This window comes from Artemia sp. Qi Xiang Cuo, chromosome 9 (genome assembly GCF_049724085.1).
Source record: "Artemia sp. Qi Xiang Cuo chromosome 9, ASM4972408v1, whole genome shotgun sequence".
Lineage (NCBI taxonomy): Eukaryota > Metazoa > Arthropoda > Branchiopoda > Anostraca > Artemiidae > Artemia > Artemia sp. Qi Xiang Cuo.
In genome coordinates, this window is record NC_142802.1 from 18,211,224 (window position 1) to 18,232,522 (window position 21,299).

The following is a 21,299-nucleotide window of genomic DNA, read 5'->3' on the forward strand; positions in this document are numbered from 1 at the left end:
TATATATATATATATATATATATATATATATATATATATATATATATATATATATATATATATATATATATATATATATATATATATTATTACAATTATTGTGTTATTCTTTAATTTGAAGTTACAACGTGGAAAATCAGAAATTACGAAATTATGAAATTATTGAATTTCGAAATTATGGCGTGAATTCAATTCTCCTTCCTATTTATCTTACACAGAATCATATTTTTATAGGATTTGTATTTTGTATTCTCCTTGGATTCGTTTATATTTCCTTCCTGTTTCCGCTAAACTAACACGTTATTTTCATTTCAGTGTAATATTGATTTGTATTAGTACCACGGATTTCTTTGTGTAACATTTTCGTTTACAACCCAATAGGATTCTCCTTGTCGCTTGTTACCTGTCTTGATTTAGCCGTTCGGAAGCCTTCTTCATCTTGTATTTTTTTTTATTTAATTACGTTGTTATATGATTCAGTAACAATATGGTATGTTCCATTGCATATACTCTCTGAAATACCTAAATCGTATGTTAGCCTAATTTTCGTGTAATTCTTTACTTTTAAGTCATAGGGCGGCTGATCGGTAATTTCAATTGAATTATGAAATTCTGTCATCAATTCAACTCCTCTTTCCTTTTTTTTCTTCACATACTCTAAAACAATACGTCCCTTCTCTCCATTGTAATTTGATTTTTCTTCTAACTGCAGATTTCATCGTGCAGCAGTTTCTTTCGCAATTTAATGGGATTCTCACTGTCGTTTGTTCCATACCATTTTCTTTTGCTGTTTGGAGTCAATTCTCATCTTGTATAATTTCCCCTGCTTCATAAATACCAAAAAAGATACGATACCCCTGGGGAAAAATTTTTGTAATTTTCTCCTTGAATTTGACGTCATTCACTTGAAAAAGACTTTCAAATTAAGGCTCTAAATGAATCTTCCCAAACTTGTGACCTATCTAGATCGTTATTGCCAGAAAACCTCAGCGTGGCAGTTAAAAAAAAAAATATGGAACTTTTTTCGAGAAAAATAAATGAACACATAAGTACACTGAAGACTGAAATCTGGTAAATGTCGACATTCACCGGTGAATGTCCAAATTCCCTTTTCTCTGTATGGACTCAATGAGATTTGCCAGTCTTATGCAAGGTTTGATGTAAAAGTTAAAGTTATGTTGGGTTAGGTTAGATTAACTCTACTATTATCGATGAGCATAAAAGAGTAAATTAATGAACTGCTGCAAAAATTTTTCCATGGGTTATATTTTTGATTTTTTACTCGTGTCATCGTAATTTCTTCAGTTTTCATTTAACTCTTCGGTTTTCAGCTATACTGAGAAATGCCCACTCTTCTTAAAAACAACAATACTGAAGATTTCCATTATTCTGTACTGCCCTCTTCAAATTATACAACTTCTCCTAAAAAAAGAAGGGTGAACCTGCACACAGCTATTGTACCCAGAACTCTCAAAAGTTTGTTCACTCATGGATGAATGAGCTGCAATTAAAGGGGTGCGTTGGACGGGGAAAATCAGAGCTGATAAAGCATTCTAAGATTGAGGTCGAAGAAACAACTTTGAGAATACTCTTAATCAGTTGTTGCCAGAGGAATTCTTGATGCCAGGATCTACAGTTTTCAGGCAGAACATGACTTGGCTATTTCAGAAGTCGAGCCTTTGGTGTGCTTTTTTTTAAGAGTACCTTCAAAGCCAGTGGTGGAGAATGTACACCTCAAGAAAAAGAAAGCCACCATTAACGTGCGAATAGCACTAAGTGGCTTTTATGGAAATCTTTTGATTTAAATCTTACGGGATCGCTGCTCTTCTATTCTTGTTGATGAATCCCCTGATGTATCTAGTAAAAAGCTTGGCTTAATATTCTGTAATAATGCCTTCTCAGTTGATATTGACACGCCAGACGTTGTCGAACGAATTTTGGAAAAAGAGGATGCTGTTAGTGCTACGAAGTTCTACTAGTTAAATATCCAACAAAGCTAAACGAACTCTAATACACAAATCTAAATCCACTCATTAAGTGTGTTTGATTTTTTTTTTCCTTGAGATTGATTACTGAATTTAATGTAGCTTTTCATGATGACAAGAAACTGTTTTATCGGACAAGGGACAGAAATCTTTGTAGATACTAAATCGGATTCTGGTGTACACCTGATACAGAAAAAAAGATCCTCAGAGTTGCAGTATCTTTTTACGTAAAGATCCAAACTCGACTTCGTTTAGATGACGGCCTTTACAAATATGTATAAATCGTTGACAGATCAGTCGCTACAGCCTGGTTATCTCCATCCTTTTGTTTGAAAGTTCAAGTTCAAGTTCAAGTTCCATTTATTTCCATAAATAACAATAACAAAAACAATATCCCAAAGGGCTCAATGGCCCGTTATTTGGTAAACGACACAGAATAAATGACTAATATTAAAACTTGGCATAAACAATACTAAACAATGTTTAAATTATAAATCTATAAGGAAAAGAAGTCAACTCAACGACAGTCCACACGAAACAGCGACCCTCCTATCACCCGACAACAAAAAAATAAATCAAAAATGAAAAATTCTCTACATCATCGAGGATCCAACGCCAACAAAAAAACAATACAACAACTATAAACTAATTAATATTTAGCTTTAATAAGAAACTTTTCATTTGTCTTTTAAAGGAGCCAAGTGTTCGTGACTGACGAATCTCAGGAGGAACCAAGTTCCAAGCACGTCCCACAGTCACGACCAGACCAAAGTCTGAACGAACCGAGGGAGTAGCCGGAATCATAACATCCTCCCTGTTTCGAACTGCGTAAAAATTTACTTCCCCTACTGGCTTAAGTAGTCCAGAAAAACAAAATGGGAGATCTCCGTGGAAGAATTGATATGCCAACGAAGCTAGAGATATAACATAAATATCTCTAATCTTAAGGGAGATTAACAGGAGAGTGTGTAGTCGACTGGAGAACTGTTACCGCTTTCTCATGAAGAATATGAACAGGAGCAAGTACCGAAGAAAAATGTAGACATCCACACAGACGAACAGTAACATATATAAGGGAAAATGAGAGAGAAATATAAAAGACGGAGTATAGGAAAAGGAAATAAACGCTTTAGTTTACGGATGATTCCAAGTCCACGGGAAATTTTCACTCTTATTACTTGAACGTGCAACTTAAACGATAAATTTTCATCCAAAAGAACTCCCAGGAATCGCACATATCGATCCGGGGGGCGACTTATGGAGCCTCTTGGTGTAGGAAGCTCAGTAATTGTGGGGCAGCTCACACCTGTACGGGAAAAAATAAGAAGGTACGACTTTTTTACATTTAAAGCTAGTTGATTTATGTCAAACCAATTGAGTATCTTTTCAGTCATTGCTTGAAGCTTTAGAATAAGGGATGACTCATCTGGAGCTGCAGCACCTAGAGTAGTGTCATCTGCAAATGCTACCAGTTCTTCTCGACTATCAGATGTGGACGCCGACATAGTCTGAGAGTAACATTTGTGACACAATCCACAGCAAAAATTGGGAATTGGGGTGTTTAGAAGTCGGTAGAGGTCGTTCACATATATCAGGAATAGGGTTGGCCCAAGAATAGAACCTTGGGGTACTCCGTATTCAATTGGAACTTCCTTGTCTGTATTTTCCATGGCAATAGATCTGTCAGTAAGGTATGAAGAGAGCCAAGACAATGCGTCCCCACGCACACCATGATGAGAAAGTTTACCAATGAGAATCTTGTGTGTAAGGCTGTCAAAAGCTTTCTTTACATCAAGAAAAATGGCTGCAGGAATAAGATTAGAGTCTAAAGATTGTCGTATAAACTGAAGAAGTTTATTACAAGCATGTTCTGTAGAGTACTTTGCGCGAAACCCAAACTGATGCTTATGGAAAAAAGATTTAGCTTCAAGAAACCTTACCAGACGTTTGAGCATTGGCCTTTCAAATATCTTAGAGAACACTGACAAAAGAGAGATCGGCCTATAATTCCCAGGATCCTCACGGTCACCTCCTTTAAAGAGAGCTATCACACGCGACAATTTAAGACGTTGAGGAAATACTCCTAGTTGAAATGACCTATTAATCAAATGGCAAAGTGGGGTGATAATCGACGGAAGGATATGTTTAATTACATTAGCAGAAATTTTGTCAAAACCTGTTGAAGAATTCTTTAAGGACAAAACAATATTTGTAATTTCCTGCACTGTAACGTCCTCAAGAGCCATTGATTTCAAGCACGGGGGGCCTAGGAACTGCTTCCAAGTCTGAGACACCGAGCAGTGAGAAACACTATTAGCAGTTGATTTCCCTATCTCCGCGAAGAATTTGTTCATATGATGTCTTACTTGGCCTTTTTCTGTGATAAGTTGATCGTCTACCATAAGAGACTTAGGGAGACCTTCTAGTTTTTTCGATGGCCGACTAAATTCCTTAATTACGTCCCACGTCTTCTTTATATTTCTACCGCAATCATCAAATCTCTTAGTATAATACACTGTTTTTGTTCTCCGAATAATTGATTTCAGCATATTACGGTACAACTTAAATGCTTCTAATTTAGCATCACTTGGTCTGTTTTTGTACTCTTTCCAAAGGTTCTGCTTTCTATTTATTGACTTGAGGACTCCCGGTGTTAGCCAGGGAGCTATGGGTGTTGATCTTCTTGATCGAGGATTCCTTAAAGGAGCTTTTAGACAATAAGCCGCGAATTTTTCCTTAACAGTGTCATAAAACTGGCCAAATATATCGTTATAATTGCCCAAATTAATATTTTCTGGTAATGAAAAGTCCCATGAAGATGAACTCAGATCTTCTTTCAGTTTATCCAGCTCCACTGGTGAGCAACATAATCTCGGTGTATCTTGGGGGACTAATCTTTGTGGATTTTGGAGGATTGGAAACAAGGCTGCAACTGGCAAATGGTCGGAAGTATCAGAAAGCAGTACTTCGTTCTTAATGGAGTGTAGTGATGAAAAAATATTGTCAATTAATGTTGCTGTCTGGTTAGAAATCCTTGTCGGTATGTTTATACAAGGAGCTAATCCATACGAAATTAGTAAAGACAAAAGATCAGAAGCCTGTCTAGATGTCGGATCCGCAAGGTCGAGGTTAAAGTCGCCCATTAATACAACTTCGAATTTTTCAGAAAAAACTTTTCCAAGAACATCTTCTAATGTTTCCATAAATTGGGTTATAGACCCACTTGGAGAACGATATACTTCGCCTATTATTATCCTTTCCTTAGCGTTGATTGGGACTTCTATAAAAAGTGACTCAAATACCTTTTCATTATTTGTACATAAATCCTGTCTTAGTACAGCATGAAAATTATTTCGGATGTAAAATCCGAGTCCACCTTTTTGGGCCGTCTTGCGGTTAAGAAATATCGACATATAACCGGGAATATCCAAAAGCACCTGATTTTTTTCGCTCAAAAATGTTTCACAGAGACCGATAATTGCAGGGCACGAATTCCTACATAATAATTGAATATCATCAAACGAGCAATTTAGGCCCTGAACGTTTAGATGCACAACCGGGAGTGCATCAACCCACCGAGCTCCGGAGTCCCAAAATCTCAGCTCCTCCACAAACACACTATCAATAATATTCTCAAAATTTTCATAAAAATTCATATTGGGGGCTTTACCACCCGGATTATTTATAATTTCATTAAAATTAACTCTCCCACATTCATAATCATTTAATTTCCCTAGTGTTATGTTAGCGTTAATCCCCAATAGAGAATTAGTGTCAACCATAATTACTTACCCATGCAGGTGACAGAGAGCCATGCTGTAGTCGCGTGAACACCAGTGACGTCAACCGTCAACCTATTTTCAAGTGTTTGAAAATATCGTGGGATTGTGACAAAGCCAACCTGGAGTGGAGGAAGCAAAGTTTCATGAATATGGAAAATATGGCTGGCGTTTGTTTTTTCGAAGAAAAATGCCTTTGGAACCGAACTATACGCACATCTAAAAACGACACGAATATTTGCTCTGCCTTTCTTCAACATTGTCTTCGAAAGGCTTTCTACGGTATTAAAAAGCATAAGGACGGAACAAGCTTAAAACAGTAACGTTACGTGGAATTCTGAAAGTAAAATATGAAGCTGGCCTAAGAAGGTGTCTCACGCAGTCCTGGAGATTAGATGCTACTGCTGCACGGGTAAAGAGTCAAGGCTTCAGCTACCATCGGAAAAAAGGATGAAGGTACTGAAGCTAGTGACTAATTCTGGATAAAAATTTATTTTCTATAATCTCTTTTATTAATATACCCAATTTACCTAAAATAGTCATACAAAATAAATAGTTTGTCTATTTCGACCACCCTCTGATGTATTGAAAAAAAATAATTAAGTATTATATTGGTCGTGTATAACAAAAATAGAAATGAAGTCTGTTTCTTTTACTTGTCTTACTGCACTCTATTCGCCTTGATGCACCTTACAACACGAAAATAAACAATGCCAAGTATTGTTTTTTTTTTACCTTTTTTCTATTACTCGGAACAACTCGGATCGACAACTTTTATGCACAAAGTACATATTTCCAGTCATTTTGACAGACATATCGACAGATTACTCAACTTTATATGACCCAGATTTCGAAATCCGGCACAGAAATATGTCAATCAAGCCCAGACTTAGCTAGTCGATAGTTTTAAATGTCAAAATATTGTTGTAAATGATAAAAGAAAGTATTTTGATACAAGTAACTGACCTTCAGTTGCAAAATAAGTCTTCTTAAACAGCTGCTGTTAAAAGTTTGCATAACTGGGCTTAACTTTTGATTTAAAAGAAGTTAGGAAGTAGGGAACCCTTAGAAATTTTGATATTGGAAACTGGAATTTCTTGGGATTTTTCACCTGTCTCTTAGGGACTTTGAAAAATATGAAGTGGAAACACTGATTTAATACATTTTATAGGCTCCAAAAGGGATGAACAGATAGAAAATCGTTACTTTGTAAACTAATAAATATTAAAGTTTCTTTTTTTTTACCTTCATTAAGACATTGTCTGACATGTTCAGCTTCGTAGCACAATCCATTGGAGTTATGAAAGTTGTACTTGTGATCTGATGGCGGTAGAGGAAAATCGTATTGTTTATCTGGAGTAACAATTGCCGTTGGACACCAGAACCTGAAGGGAACCTGTAATTACCGAAATTGAGACTTAAAAAATTTATATTTGTACTTTTTAGGCGAGTTGTGACAAGAAAAAGAATTATGAATGTAAATTACATATATTTGCAGAAAATTAGTGGTAAGGGGCATAGTAAAAGCGGCAAAGTAGGCAAATTATATTAGCACCATAGGAGAAAATGTAAAAATCAGTTTATTTTGATGGAGCTATGTGCAGAACCTTCAATTGGGGGAAAAGTAAATTTGCAACCCCACCTAAGATTTTCCCCTCTCCTCCCTTAGATTTTAAGAAAATACCTTTTTTGGGGATTCTCATTGTAAAAAAATAAAATAAAAGGGCCCTCCTTTTTGCATTCAAAGAAATGGATTCTTTGCACCCCTCATCTTTTCCATGAATTGACACTACTGTCTGGATGCCGAGGAAACCCTTCTGTATATGCATCTGAAAATCACAGTCTCTTTTGCGTAGAGATATCCCTTACAACCAGGTGCGAATCTACAACATTTTCATTAGGGGAGGGGGCAAGAGGGGTCTACTTTCGAATATTCAAGGAGCATGGGCTATATAATCATTTTTTCTCCACATTACTAGGGGGGGGGGGCAACTGCCCCCCTTGACCCTCCCAAACGACGCCCCTGCTTACGAAACTTCTTTCTAAATATGCTGATTCGTTACTAAACAATACAATCAGGCATGTTTTTCAGTAAGTGATAAAAAAGAGGGTGAGGCTCATAGGAATTGTGTGGTTGCATTGATAACTGCAATCTAGTAAAGAATGAACCCCGTCATATTGTAACCAAATATTTAAAAATTCTTTAAAACGACTGCTTTATGAGAAAACAAAATCACCATTTAAAGTTGATTCAGGAATGGTAACTATTATACTTAGACTAATCTTAACAGTAACAATATATCGAGAAAACTGGGAATTTCGAGAAGGGCCTCTATATTCTTGAAAACGGTCCCGGGTCGACCTGAAAAATGAGCCATTGGAGTCATCATGGTAAAAAAAGGGGTATTTGAGGAGTAAAAGGGGTATCATGGTAAAAGGGGGAGGAGCATTGGAGGAGCCGAGGGTCCATTTATGTGCCTCGAATCTTATCAATAAGTTTTATCATCCAAGTAATTATAAAATTATCTAGACTTACTTTTTTATTTATGCTTTTAGTACTGGCTTAAGAATTACAAAAATATTTGTTTATTGCACTATATTCGCGGGATTTCAAGACTAAAAAGAATATAACAAAAAAACTATGGATTTGAAGACTATGCAGGTCAAAGCAAGAGTATAGGTGGGTTCCATGCAGCCCTTGAACAGCAATTTATGTCCAATATAGAATCCTGAAATCCAAATAATAAAGATGAAAAAATTTTTGTCTGCGAAGCGGAGTTAAAAATATGTATAATATACAACATGTAAAATACACATGACATGCTTCGTTCATATTCTTATTTTATAATATTCAGGTTATCCGTGGAAAGCATTACGATGGAAAGCCTCTCCATTTTATGAACCAATAGCCAATCCGTGCTCGTAGCTTCAATGCTAAGATAAACAGGCAAATAGATATTCTACTTTAGCGTTATTCGCGCTAATCACTTTATCCATATTATTGCACAAAAATGAAGAATCCCTGTTGCTGTTATTTGAAAATTAAGAAAGACTAACACACTAATTAGGATGGGGCCTCAGGTGCGTCAATTGGGCCGTGGGCATTTGCCCTTTTTTATCCCTTTCCCGGTCTAGGTTTTGAAAATCACCTTTTTTTAGGATATTAAATTAGAAAAATACCTTTTTTGATAAAGATATAAGGAAAAATATCTTCATAGAGCTTGAAACAGTTTTTTTCGTCATCTACCCTTAACATTTTCATGAATTAACACCACAGCAAGGATTAAGACGTACTCCCTTTTTATAACAAATTTTCTTTTTATTCTCGTCGACTTTATTTTTTTGTATGGCAGGGATAGGGTCTATCCCAATGTACCTATGAGGTCAAAGAATAATTTCAGATAAAGTAATTTTATTATTTAGATAATTTGTTGCTAAAATTATTAAATTATAAAATTAAATTTATATTATGAATCAAATTATATGTAATTTAAACTATATTATGTTATCAATAAAATTATATTATATAATTAGAACTATCAAGTTATCAAAAATTATTATGAAGTTGTTGTGTTTAAAAATAAAATTAATTAAAGAATTATAAAAGTAAAAAAAATCACAAGAAATGAAAGATTAGTAATGCGTACCTTAATTGTTCCTTTATCGCCGATAATCAAACCCTCATTTGGCAAGTCCACTTTAGTCGACATTATCAAAGTAGCAGTCCTGTTTCCACTGTATGTCAAAACGGAAGTTGAGCTTTCATCTACCCCAAATTCATTCAAATGCCCAGTTGTTACAATCTGAAATTTATTTCAAATGTTTATTGAAGAGAATGTATGACTTCTGAATTTCGAAAGAGTTGTGTCGAAGTTAAACTGCCCAAATGAAAAAAAATACGGTAAGTTGAATTTATTCAGTTTTATACTTAATGCGTACGTTCCTCGTGCAAGTTTTTGGTATGTTATTTTCTACCATCCTGCGGTTTTAATTTTTCAAATTAAGAGAAACAATTACGTTATGCGATTTCGTTAAATCCGTTTATCAAATTATATTTTTGAATTTGCTTTGAGTCTTCTTAAATTAAAAAACAAGTCGAAAACTGGCGGAAATCGTTGAAGAAGGATTTTTTTAAAAGCAAGTTTAGATTACTCCTAAAATGAAACTTTAAATAAAAAAGTGATTCTGGCTTGGTGAATGGACAGATTTTGCCAATTAAAGATTCAAATGATGTTAGTTTCTTTTCGGTGAAAGCAACAGCCATAAGCTTGTCACAAAATCGCACGTTTCAGAGGGAACATAAGCCTTTAGCGTCTGTTCATACTTACGTTAAGGAATTTCTAGCAACCTTACAGGAAAATGGGGTGTAAGTCATTATCGCATTTACAATTTGATACCTTTGACCGTACAGGAAATAACTATCGGTACATGTTCTACCCTGGGAGCCATGGTTTAAACCTCTCCGTTGCAACGCAATCAATGATAATAATTCCATTTTTAGTGTTCTTTTGAGACTTTCGTTCTGGGTGACACCCCGACACTTTAGGGTCTAAAATGCCAATTTTTTGCACTTTTGTTCAAATCAAATCCTCGTGAATTGTTATTATCGCTCTTCCTTGCAAAAGACTGTGCTTGTTCTTTTATAGTCTGTATTTTCTTATCAATATTTCAATGATATAGTCATTTCCTTTGCTTCCAGTAAAAGGACAACCCTGTCCAAAATTTAGACTGGACGAAACACGTGACTGAACTACTGAAAACAACAACACAAAAACAACCTAAGCAAGCACCTAGAATCAGGGGACCATTTTCATGAGAATGAGAATTGGATGAAAATTCTGCATTTTACACTGCTTTGTGCTACATTGAGTTGTTTTCTTTCTTCTCAAGAATGAAGCCGAAACCGCAGAAAAGGTTCCCTTTGATATTCAGGCTGAGCAGAAAGCTGACAGCAGTATTAATTTTTTTTTTCAAGAATTGAACTGTCAAGCTCGGAAAGTGAATCTAAATTTTGGCACTTCGCATGAAGCCCCTTCAGAGCTGCAACGCTACAAACCGCTAAAAAATTGGCTACTGCTCCCTTCTCTAAATGTAAAAATCTAGAGCCTACTGCGTCATCGGCGCTTTAGTGTAAACGAATTACATTACAAATATTTTCTTTTGTACTTTTTAAAACATTGAAAATAAATAAAAAAAATAGTCAAATAAAATCTTGAACTGATGAGCTTTCAGCACTTAATATTATTATACATCAAATATTCTTTTTAATTTTATTAGTTCTTTCTAAAACTTTTCAAGACGCATATAGTTTCCAGTAAAGCGCCAATGACGCAGTAGGCTTTAGACTTTTATAGTTAGAGAAGGGGGGTGTAGCCAAGCTTAATTTGCATATTCAAGTTAACTTTTGTTCGTTTTACGATTTATTTATTAATTTATACTATTACCTGTTGTATGTTTGTTTGCTTTGAGTATTTAGTCAATTTCTGTTGGTTTTGGGATTTCTTTATTCTTTAGCAGTAATTTCTGGTCGTTTTGAATTTGAATTATTATAGGTTTTTATTTCTGCTGATCTTAAGTTTAATATGACCTTTGCTTTTTTTTGAAAAACTTCTTTTCTCTGATCTTTTTTTAAATCCATTCCTTTTCGTTTTGAATTCCAAAGTTTCAAGTTTTTTTTTTAAATTCTCTATTTCAAAATCAATTTTTTTCAACATCAAAGTATTATAAAAGTATTAAAACTAGTATCAGTAGAGATGCCTTATTGACTCGTGTCACGCACCCCTGCTGCCACCTATAACTTTTTTTACATAATTTATGCATGTTTTTATGGTTTTTGTCAGTGAGAATTTGAAAAACAGGAACTTTCTCACATTTTTGTATGTTTGTTGTCAGTGAGAATTTGAAAAAACAGGAACTTTGTCACATTTATGTCTGTTTTCTTGGATGTTTTATGGATTTTGTCAGTGAGAATTTGAAAAAACAGGAATTTTCCCACTTTCATGGATTATTGAGTGATTAACCAGATCGTTTCCAGGCAAAGTTAATGACACTTCTTTCTTGTTGTTGTTCAAGGCAGATGTTAATGACACTTCCTTCCTGTTGTTGTTCGAGGCAAAGTTAATGACACTTCCTGTTGTTGTTCGAGCCAAATGTTATGTTTTTCCGAGAAACAGATAGATCACGTGTGTCCTTCTCAGCAACTGAGAGGTATTCTTACATATCAGAGGTGGAGGGAATACAAGGACACGATTTCTGCTCCGGTTTTATTAGTCTGTGAATAGAATTCAAAGAGAATAGTTTATTTGGATATATTTGTGTTGATGGCAAGTGGACTGTTTACCCTATTAGAAGTTGATAGTGGAGTTGATGGTAATATTACAAGAGCACCAAACATTGCGGTGGAAATTAAGAAGGGATCTCAGCTTCTACTGGAATGGGAAACAGTATATGCGAGGTATGTGATATCTTTGAGAAAATTTAAAATAGAAGATCGAATAAGTTTTGCTGTAAAAGTTGATATAGCACATGTGAATAGACTTCATTGCGCTTGAAACCCATTAGTAAAAAATATTGAATGCAAAAAACTCTATCGCTAAATGAACATGCTTTTCTGGTTACATCTGACGAATCATGCTCAGTTTATAATCAACAGTCAGAGGGAAAGGACTTAAAAATGAATACATCTGGGAAGGAGAGAATTAGATCAAATCTAGTTTTTTTGGGAAAAACATTTGATATTGGAAGATGATTTTCTCACTTCACCGCTTCAACAATGGATAGTCATTCAAAGAGCACTTGACAATATAATGAAAACTGGTTCTCCCCCATTGGACTGTTGTATGAAACTTTTAAAATGTGATTCAAATGCATATACTTAATTTATTGACATATTAATTGGAGCAAGGTGGAATCATATTGTGGATATACTTTCATTGCCAATGTAGATGGCTCCTCCTTTGAAAGAGGTAACGTCACAAAGTTACTCCTCCCCCCTTTCCTCCACTTTGAACTTATCGAGTGAGGACAATCATTTTTATTTTAGCTGTGAGAGAGAGTTGATATCGAAAATCAAAAAAATGTTCTATATATTCCCATTGTGCATGTACACTCTTGGCAGCTGGACTCAATGTGAGAATTGTACAATTATTGACGACTATAGCGAAAAGTGTAAATTATGTAATCCTTGCTAATTACATAGAGGCTTTGCAGCACGAATTAAAGGATGTAATTCATGTCTTGAGGAGGTGTGTAGCTCTCATCCTAGCGGGCACCTCTGCTCCTATTTTCACAATGATAAATGCGATCAGTGGGGGAATACTTACCCCGCTATGATTGGAAAGAATCCTAAACAGGATTTCAGTTTATTTCTACGAGATTGGTATTTTCGTGGATTTAAATTATTCTAAGAAGAGGAATCTGGTCTACAATTCAACTCTTGGAGTAACAGGACAATCTGGTTCCTACGTCACCGCTGTGACGACACTGCCTACTATGACTATAAACCGAGTGATTTTTATATGGCAGTTACCGAATGTGATTCACCACTTGAAAACACTGTTTGTGATATTGGTTCAAATAGACCGACTGAAACTCGTGAATTTCATAATATGAATGCAAATAGTATCATTGACTATACACAGAGATATGACAAGAGAAAACTTACATGGTACTTTAGAAAGTTTGACCCTGACTTTGCCGTAAATCAAGATCAATGTGCAGTGAATCCAAATGAGTTACCATCATCAGTGGTTCACGACAGTTGTCTATACACCGATGAAGAAATCTAAAGTGTAAATTTAGAGATATTTTTGTACATATAATTTTTATTAATACGTAAATTCACAATCATTTTTGAAGGACTTTAGACCTAGTGCACTAGAATCAATATTAGATACACACATAAGTATATTCTCGGCTAGAGAGTCGTTAAGATGTTGATTACCAATATAAATGTGTAGAACCTGCTTGTAGGTATAGCTCATACATCGGAAGACAAAATAAAGTAGCGCAAGGAAGCCACAGCTCTTAGTCGTTAGATCTTGCAACCTCTTCCGATTTTGAATAATAGTTTTCCGACTGCTCTCAATATAGCTGCTGATGTGGGGTGTGTAGAATTTATGAAGTAGACCAAGAGGATCAAAAAATTCAATCTTCGTCGTTGTCTGATAGATGCACACCCAATGACCCGTCAGCATAGTCGATGGACTGCTATTAACAATAATGAAGGTCTTGTTCGTGCGTTTAATTTTTCCAAGAGATTCTGAGGTTAGACAATATGATTTGTACTGGGACATGTAGGGGTCCAGATTAAATACACTGCTTATTTGACTGGTGTTCATGGGGCCAAGTCTAGTAGAACACTGCCTTCGGGAGTGATTTCCCCATAGGTTTCATAGTGATTTAGTGAGATTAGTGCAATGCTCTCAGCCAATGGGTCGGCAAATATATACTCTAAACGCACAGTTCCGGTACGTACTATACTCACATCCCGTGTGCCAGACAAATCTAATACAATGATACTATGTGTTTTAGCAAACATATCTTCGGTTATTCCAATTTCAAATCGTTGCAAATCATGATCTAGGGCTTGCGCAGTCAGCTCATCCAATGTTCTATAGGATTTATCGTAAGATAGATTGTAGAGTGGGATGCCGTTTACTTTGCAGACTAGAGATGAAAGTCCAAACATTTCAAATTTATGTGAACATTCAACCCATGATTCTATTACACTAATGCTTTTTACAAATGCCAATGCAAGTTTCGAGATGATATCACAATTGATAAAGGACGAATCGGTGAATGTATGTGACCCCACTGCAATATGACGCTGATTAGTGACTTTGAGAGGACAAAGCAGTTAAATATTATATCCTTTGGTTTACAGTTTTTCAACGGCCAAAGCAACAGAAATCATAATCGTCTGTTTGACTACATGGAGTATTACCGAGGTGAGGGACAGACTTACATCTGAGAAGGCCGCAAGCTCCTTTCTCAATATGAATTGGATGGTGCAAGCGTTAATTTTATATCCTCTATAACATTGGGCGGCAGCCAGTAGGGTCTATTAAATATTTCATGATATAATTTTCCAACTAGATGTAATTCACTAGTTGTAGCATTTTTAAGTGCATCTGTACTATCAGTATTAGTAATATATTCATATCCATTGGAGGCGCCTCTCAAGTCCTTGTATGACTTGGGTGTCATCAACATGAATTGCATATAGCTTGCATAGTTTGAGAGAGTGGTGCTTGTGCTCACCAGCGAGTCACTGATGTAGACATTAATTTGACGAAATAAATTATGTAATATGCAGTTTTCATAGGATATCCATTCGACCCGAATTTGCATTGTATTATAGGATTTTCGAACTATCATTTGTAAATCTATAAATGTTGAAGACATATTCATAATGCAGTCTTCATCTGAATAAATATGAAAGTGGAGATTATCGGAAAGGGGTTATAGTGGATAAAATTGTTCATAGTATCCATGCTTGAAACTCACTAAAACATTTTCAGCATTGAATAGATTCAGTGAGGCGGTGATTGAAGGTTGAGAATCCTTATACGGTAGGTAGGACACCATTAGAGAAGAAATCTAGTTTCAATTTAAAAATTTTCTTCCTGGGACTTCCGGTTACTCTGCATGGCGCCGTTTTCCTTCTTTTTTTCGATAAGGGGGATGTATTTTGTTTCTATCCTGAGTAGAAACTGATTAGCGATGTATTGTTTTTTGACGTTTTTAAAACGTTACCATTTTGTTTCAATTTCTTGCAACGGGTTCATGCACTAGACGTAAGATTTTTCGTAGTACTTTTTTTTAAAATCATTGCCAGAACCCCAATCGTGTAGTTTAGAGGATACAAAATCAGTTGCAGCCGCTAAAAGAAATTTTCTAGCCAATGGTAGTGAAGAGTGTAACAACTTAGAAAACCAGCTGCCAAGACCACTGCCAGATACTCATGAGCGACCCTTTTAATAGTCCAGTCTATTGCCCTGTTGTCTTTGGCCAAAAGTATTAATATAGCAGTCAATGTAAGGACAAGTGAATACGGCTTTTCTATTAGACATCTTGCCGTTCAACAATGGGGTGAAAATGACATTGACATCACAGCCAAACCCTTTGAAATCGCTATGGAATCACCTGATTTACTTGTTAGGTTTAACTGACAGAGCTCCAAATAGGAAGTCTTTACCGGGATATATTGAAGATGCTTTATATTGTGAGGGTGAATATGTTCTCGATTGGTTCTTCGTTCAAGAACTAGTAGAAGGGGAGCATTCAAATGACCAAAACGAGATGTTTCCACAAACGACGCGTAGAGAATTATACAGGTGTCTTTGGAAATGGCAGGTGGGTTGTCAGCGAAAATAAAATTATGGTTTCCGGCACTTTTACCGTTGATTTTATTAAGCTTAAAGCCAAGAATATCCTTTAGTTTATCATTGAGAATAACCTTTTCGCCGGCAATAGGTAAACTAATGTAGATCTTGCCCTCCTCCTTTGAATATTTGAAATGAACAGCTCCTTTTTTACGAGCGGAAATTCTTTTATTAAAAGAACGACATAAATCATTCATACAGGAGAGTTCCTCGTAGGGTAATTCAATATATGGATAATCCAACCAATTGATTTTTTTAATTTTTTCTTGATCACCTGGTGGGGGCGGCCAGTCATAGGGTCGAATTTTTATTTCATATTTACGATCCCTCCTCAGGATGTCATTGGTATTTTTGAAAATACCATGGACAAAAGCCAATTCATACTTTGTGTCAAATTTGATCGTGAGGGAGAGTTTCATCTAAAAATTACTTGTGTTATTCAGATGATTGTAGAGAGGATCAGAAAAATTGGACATTACGGTCACATAGAAATCATTGGGCATTGTAAATATCTTCACCACTGACACAAAAATCAAAATCACAACTGTATCCTAGTCAGCGAACAAGTAACTGTTTTTTGCCCCTACTAGTACGACTCTTTAATATCTTTTCAATTTGATAACTTTCACTAGTGTTCTAACCTTTTGCAGTTCATATTCGTAAAAACAAACGAGAATCTCTTCATTTTTTGTGTCTCGTAGCCGATATGTCATGAGTTTGTTGTCTAAAATTTTGGACACTTTAAAAAGTTCGATGCTCCATAAATTATTCCCCTTTTCAAAAATATTGTTGGTTCTATTAAATCGAACAGTAACACCAACATTGAATTTCTTCTTCTTTTTCTTCTCAGTATCATCAAAGTTTTGCTTTAGAAAAGTATCAAATGTATTTTCGCTATAATGAACCTCATCAGGGCTAGAGTTGGAAAAGGATCAATGTGGTCGATGGTTGTATATCTGCATGATTTTATCTAAGTCGTAAATAAAAGCCGGTGTATTTTTCAATGTGCAATATCTTGAAATTAAGAGACGAATCGTTCTTATTAATCGTTCAGTTAATGCAGCCTTTATCGGACTTTGACTATGATAAAGTGTTGTATTATATTTTAAAAGAACCTTTTGCATATGTGGATTAAGAAATTCACTGCCACGATCCGTTTGAATTTTTCTATACGAATCCTGTTCAAGAATACTGTCAAGGACCCGTGCAATTTCAACACCTCCCTTTGATTGTAATGGAATGGTAGAGGCAAAACAACTAAAGACACTGATTGTCACTAGAATATATTTGTAGTGTGCATTGTGATGCCATTGAACTGTGTCTAAAGTTCAAAGATCCATTTGCATTATTTGCAGAGGAAAAAAGGCTTTAGTTTGTCGATATTGCTTATTGAAAAGCCTGTGATTCCGATGTAGTGTTTAACTTGTTTTATTTTATAGATACTCTTTTGCTTTTTCCAATGCGGTGCCGGATCCAACTCTATAAAGCGTTTTGAGTGAACTTAAACTTACCGCTTCACCGATACTTTCAAAGACACTTTTGAGAGCTTCAACCATTTTGAACGTAAATACGCAGTTTAATGTCCACTCACTTTCTGCACACTGGAGGATGAATCAATTCGTCTTCACTTTTGACTAGCAGCCACAGGTGTTGTAAAGTCAGTAGTGCTAGTATTTTCAAATATTGAATCTTCTTCTTTTTAAATGGTGTTGGTGTTGTTGGTGGACTATATTCTCTTAGTTTCCTTAGAATTTGCTTATTGCCAATAAGACTTTTTGGAAAGTTTGAAACACTTAGAAAGATGTATGAATTATCTTAAAAGGATAAGAGTCCTTTACGATTCGTTACTATATCAAAAATTAAATAAACTAGATTACAACTTTTTCCCTGAATTAAAATTTGTTTCCCTGTGCTGTTGACTTGAACTTGATCATCAGTTTCCAAAATGAGATATGATGATACTCTTTTACCCTGTTCTCAATAAGACAGTGGCAATAGGTATCTAATTTTCAATACACTCGAATTCAATTCCTTTTCCTGTGATTTTTCAGAATCTTGAAGAGATGTTTCATGTTTAGAGGGATCGGCGGGTCTCTCGAGAGGTAGGTTATGTTTGCCCATACGACGCAATGCATCTTGAAGTAAAAGCAGTTTTTTGTAACCTGCAATATTCTCGTCATTAATGAATTTGCTTAGATTGTCTTCAAAATGTTCAACGGGGGAGAGGACAAGTTCAAACGGTGTCAATTTATAGGGTTTTGCCATTCTCTAGAGAAAACTGTTTACAGGTCCTGCAATTATTGGCAGTAAAAGCGTGAAAAAACTACCGCCTCCTTGAAGGAGCCGTTTTATTTTAAATTTATTTACCTCTTTCTTAAAATCCAATACACCGACATTTGAACGATGTTTCTTTTTTCTTTATCTAAAAACTTCTGCAAGTTGAACAATTCCCTCAGTTAAATTTAAAAAAAGTTCAGATACTAGATTAATGAAATCATTGTCGACACCATTTCTAAGTATGACATTCCTATGCAAGGGTTTTGAAGAGCTTAGAACTGAAAATAAATACCGTTGTTCGTGTAGTTCCTTCAATGTCATAATGGCAACTAATGGCCTTTTCTGCTGTTCACTGGAAGATATAGTGTAATTTCATTGTCGAAAATGTTAGTGACTGCACGTAGATCCTCGGGCGTGCTCTTATTATGATCCAGCACAATGTAACCATAGGGCTTGCTTGTCGGTAGTGTGTACGCAGAAAACAGAAATTTTGGAGCGCGGGGTTATATCTTTTTTTTGAGTTTTATGCGCGAGATATAATCACTCACAACTTAATAGATAATATAGATAGTGAAGTTCAAAGCAAGAGTTCGCACAAATTTGCTCTGATGAAAGAGATTGTGCAGAACCAAGGTTATGGAAATGCGTTCATGATGAGATCGGACAATGAACAGTTGTAGCATTTTCTGCGAGAAGTTGTCAATTGATTCAGCAAAATCATCAATAATCAGCCATTAGTTCGGTTGAATAATATTGAAAATATCAAGTCCTTTAATGGATGGTATTTACACGGTGGTGGCAATAGCTTTTATTTTATCATAGGACTCTTGCCAAATACTCTAGCAATAGTAGATTTTTTTTGGGATTTCCAAAAACATTTTATCTTAATTTTAAATTATTCCAGTTAACAATTTTGTTTTCTCCGATATTGATAGCCCAAACAGAAACAACCTAAATGGCGTTTTAAACTGATACATGTGGTTGACAACGGTCGGACTATGGATAACTGTAGACCATACCTGCCAAATGAATAAGTAGTAATTTCCACATAGATCTTTCTATTCAAGAGAAAAAACAACATTTTATTGTAACATTTATTGCAGTAATATGAATATTTGTTCAACATGAAGACTTGTTCAACGTGACAACTTGTTCAACATTATCACTGACAACACTTTATAAATAAACACTTTTTGTCCATCAATAACACTTTTCTGTACAACACCTTTGTCCATCTACAGCACTTTTCTGTACAACACTTTTCTGTAAAACACCTTTTCTACAGCACTTTTCTGTACAACACTTTTCTATACAACAAAAAACACTTTTCTATACAAAATACACTTGGAACTAGCACAGTTGAACATTACAGTGATTGGTGGCCCCCCCCCCCCGGGAGCCGGCCGCGGGAAGGGCCCCCCCACCCCCGGGAGCCGGCCGCGGGAAGGGCCCCCCCCCACCGGGAGCCATGATGGAAAAACAATAGTTGTCGTCACTGCTACTGGTTAGTGGAAGGGTTAGTTGGGTCAGTGGTGGTGATTAGTTAGGTTAGTTTATCCAGACCAAGTTGATTACGATAGTCTACGCATTCAACTCGATCTAAAATACGATAGCGACCATGAGGCAGGACGCTCATACCATTCTCGAGCACATAGACCTTGTCAGATATACATCATATTGCATTTTTTTCCACTCTCACAGTATAATTTCTATACTGTAGAGAGCGAATTGCAAGCACTTGCACTCTTGGCACTAGGCTACTTTCCACACAGTCTATGCACACATTCATGTTGAAATTACTCTTTACAAAGTGCTTAGGCACCCCTTTACACGTCTTCTTTTCATCCCCACTGTGTGTTTCAACGCAATAAACTTTGGGACCCAGGAACACCCCCCTGGATATCAAATCACTCCCTGTCTCTGATTTTAATTTTAATAATTAATGGGGGGCTTGAAGTTTCATCAGCTTGGGGTTGAGGGATGGATTCCAGTCGGTAAAATCCATCCGTGAGCTAATGTGTACCCCCTTTTCTACACTACCCGATAAATCTTCATTCCTATTCAGCTTTAACAGCAGAGAATCTGTGTCTCGACAGTAAATTTGCACTTCACCCTCTCGTGGCCATTGCGCTTTGAGCAAATTTTAAGAGAATGACAACATGAGCTTTTTTGAAATATATAGTGCTGTACTACTACCTGTAATATTCTTGTTCAGAACTGTATTTTGCTTTTTCCTGTGTAGAAGAACTATGCCGGTCTCTATGCTCGTTACTGATGTCAAGTTGGGGTCGGAAATAATTCGTGCACACTCTAGAGGGTCAATCACGACATCGCAGCGAGATTTATTACGTGCTCTTTCACACATTTTTTCAAAACCTGAATTTAGAATAAGCTTCTACAAGTCCGCCTCTACCTTGGATCTCGCCCTAGAGCGTTTATCGACAAAAGTTTCGATAAACGTTTCTAAGTATGGTCGCTGATTGAACTGCAGGACCCTAAGTATTTTAGTGATCTTGAAACCATTGTTCACCATCCAGCGCAAAAGCATATGGTGAACAACAATATTCTCTTTAGGGTCCAAATCAGCAATCAGTTTTTGTTTAGAGGGAGTCCAATGCATCCCCATATCCTCAACCAATGATCGATTGTAGGGGCTCAGCGAGTCCCTGGTCACTGGTCGATTGATATAGGTAAAAACAAAATCTTTGACTGAGTCGTGAAGCGCCAGCGGGATGTGACCGTCAATTTCAAAGAACCCTCCCTGCGGCCCGTTGTCCTCGACTGTTTTAATGTCGAAGACCTCGCAAGGAATCTCAAGCCATTGATATTTCCCATACGGTAAAGAGTAGTGGGACATTGCTGAGGGGTATAAC

General features: G+C 36.0%; 1 protein-coding gene across 1 annotated transcript in view; it reads right to left on the minus strand.

Moving 5' to 3' along the window:
• The window catches only part of LOC148948391 (trans-1,2-dihydrobenzene-1,2-diol dehydrogenase-like), a 45,412-nt gene that overhangs the window by 1,823 nt on the left and 22,290 nt on the right, over positions 1–21,299 (minus strand). The window contains exons 5-6 of the mRNA XM_089094323.1: positions 9,412–9,567; positions 7,010–7,160 (exon numbers count right to left, since the gene is read on the minus strand). Coding sequence (XP_088950449.1) covers positions 7,010–7,160; positions 9,412–9,567 — 307 coding nt within the window. The remainder of the gene's footprint in view (positions 1–7,009; positions 7,161–9,411; positions 9,568–21,299) is intronic.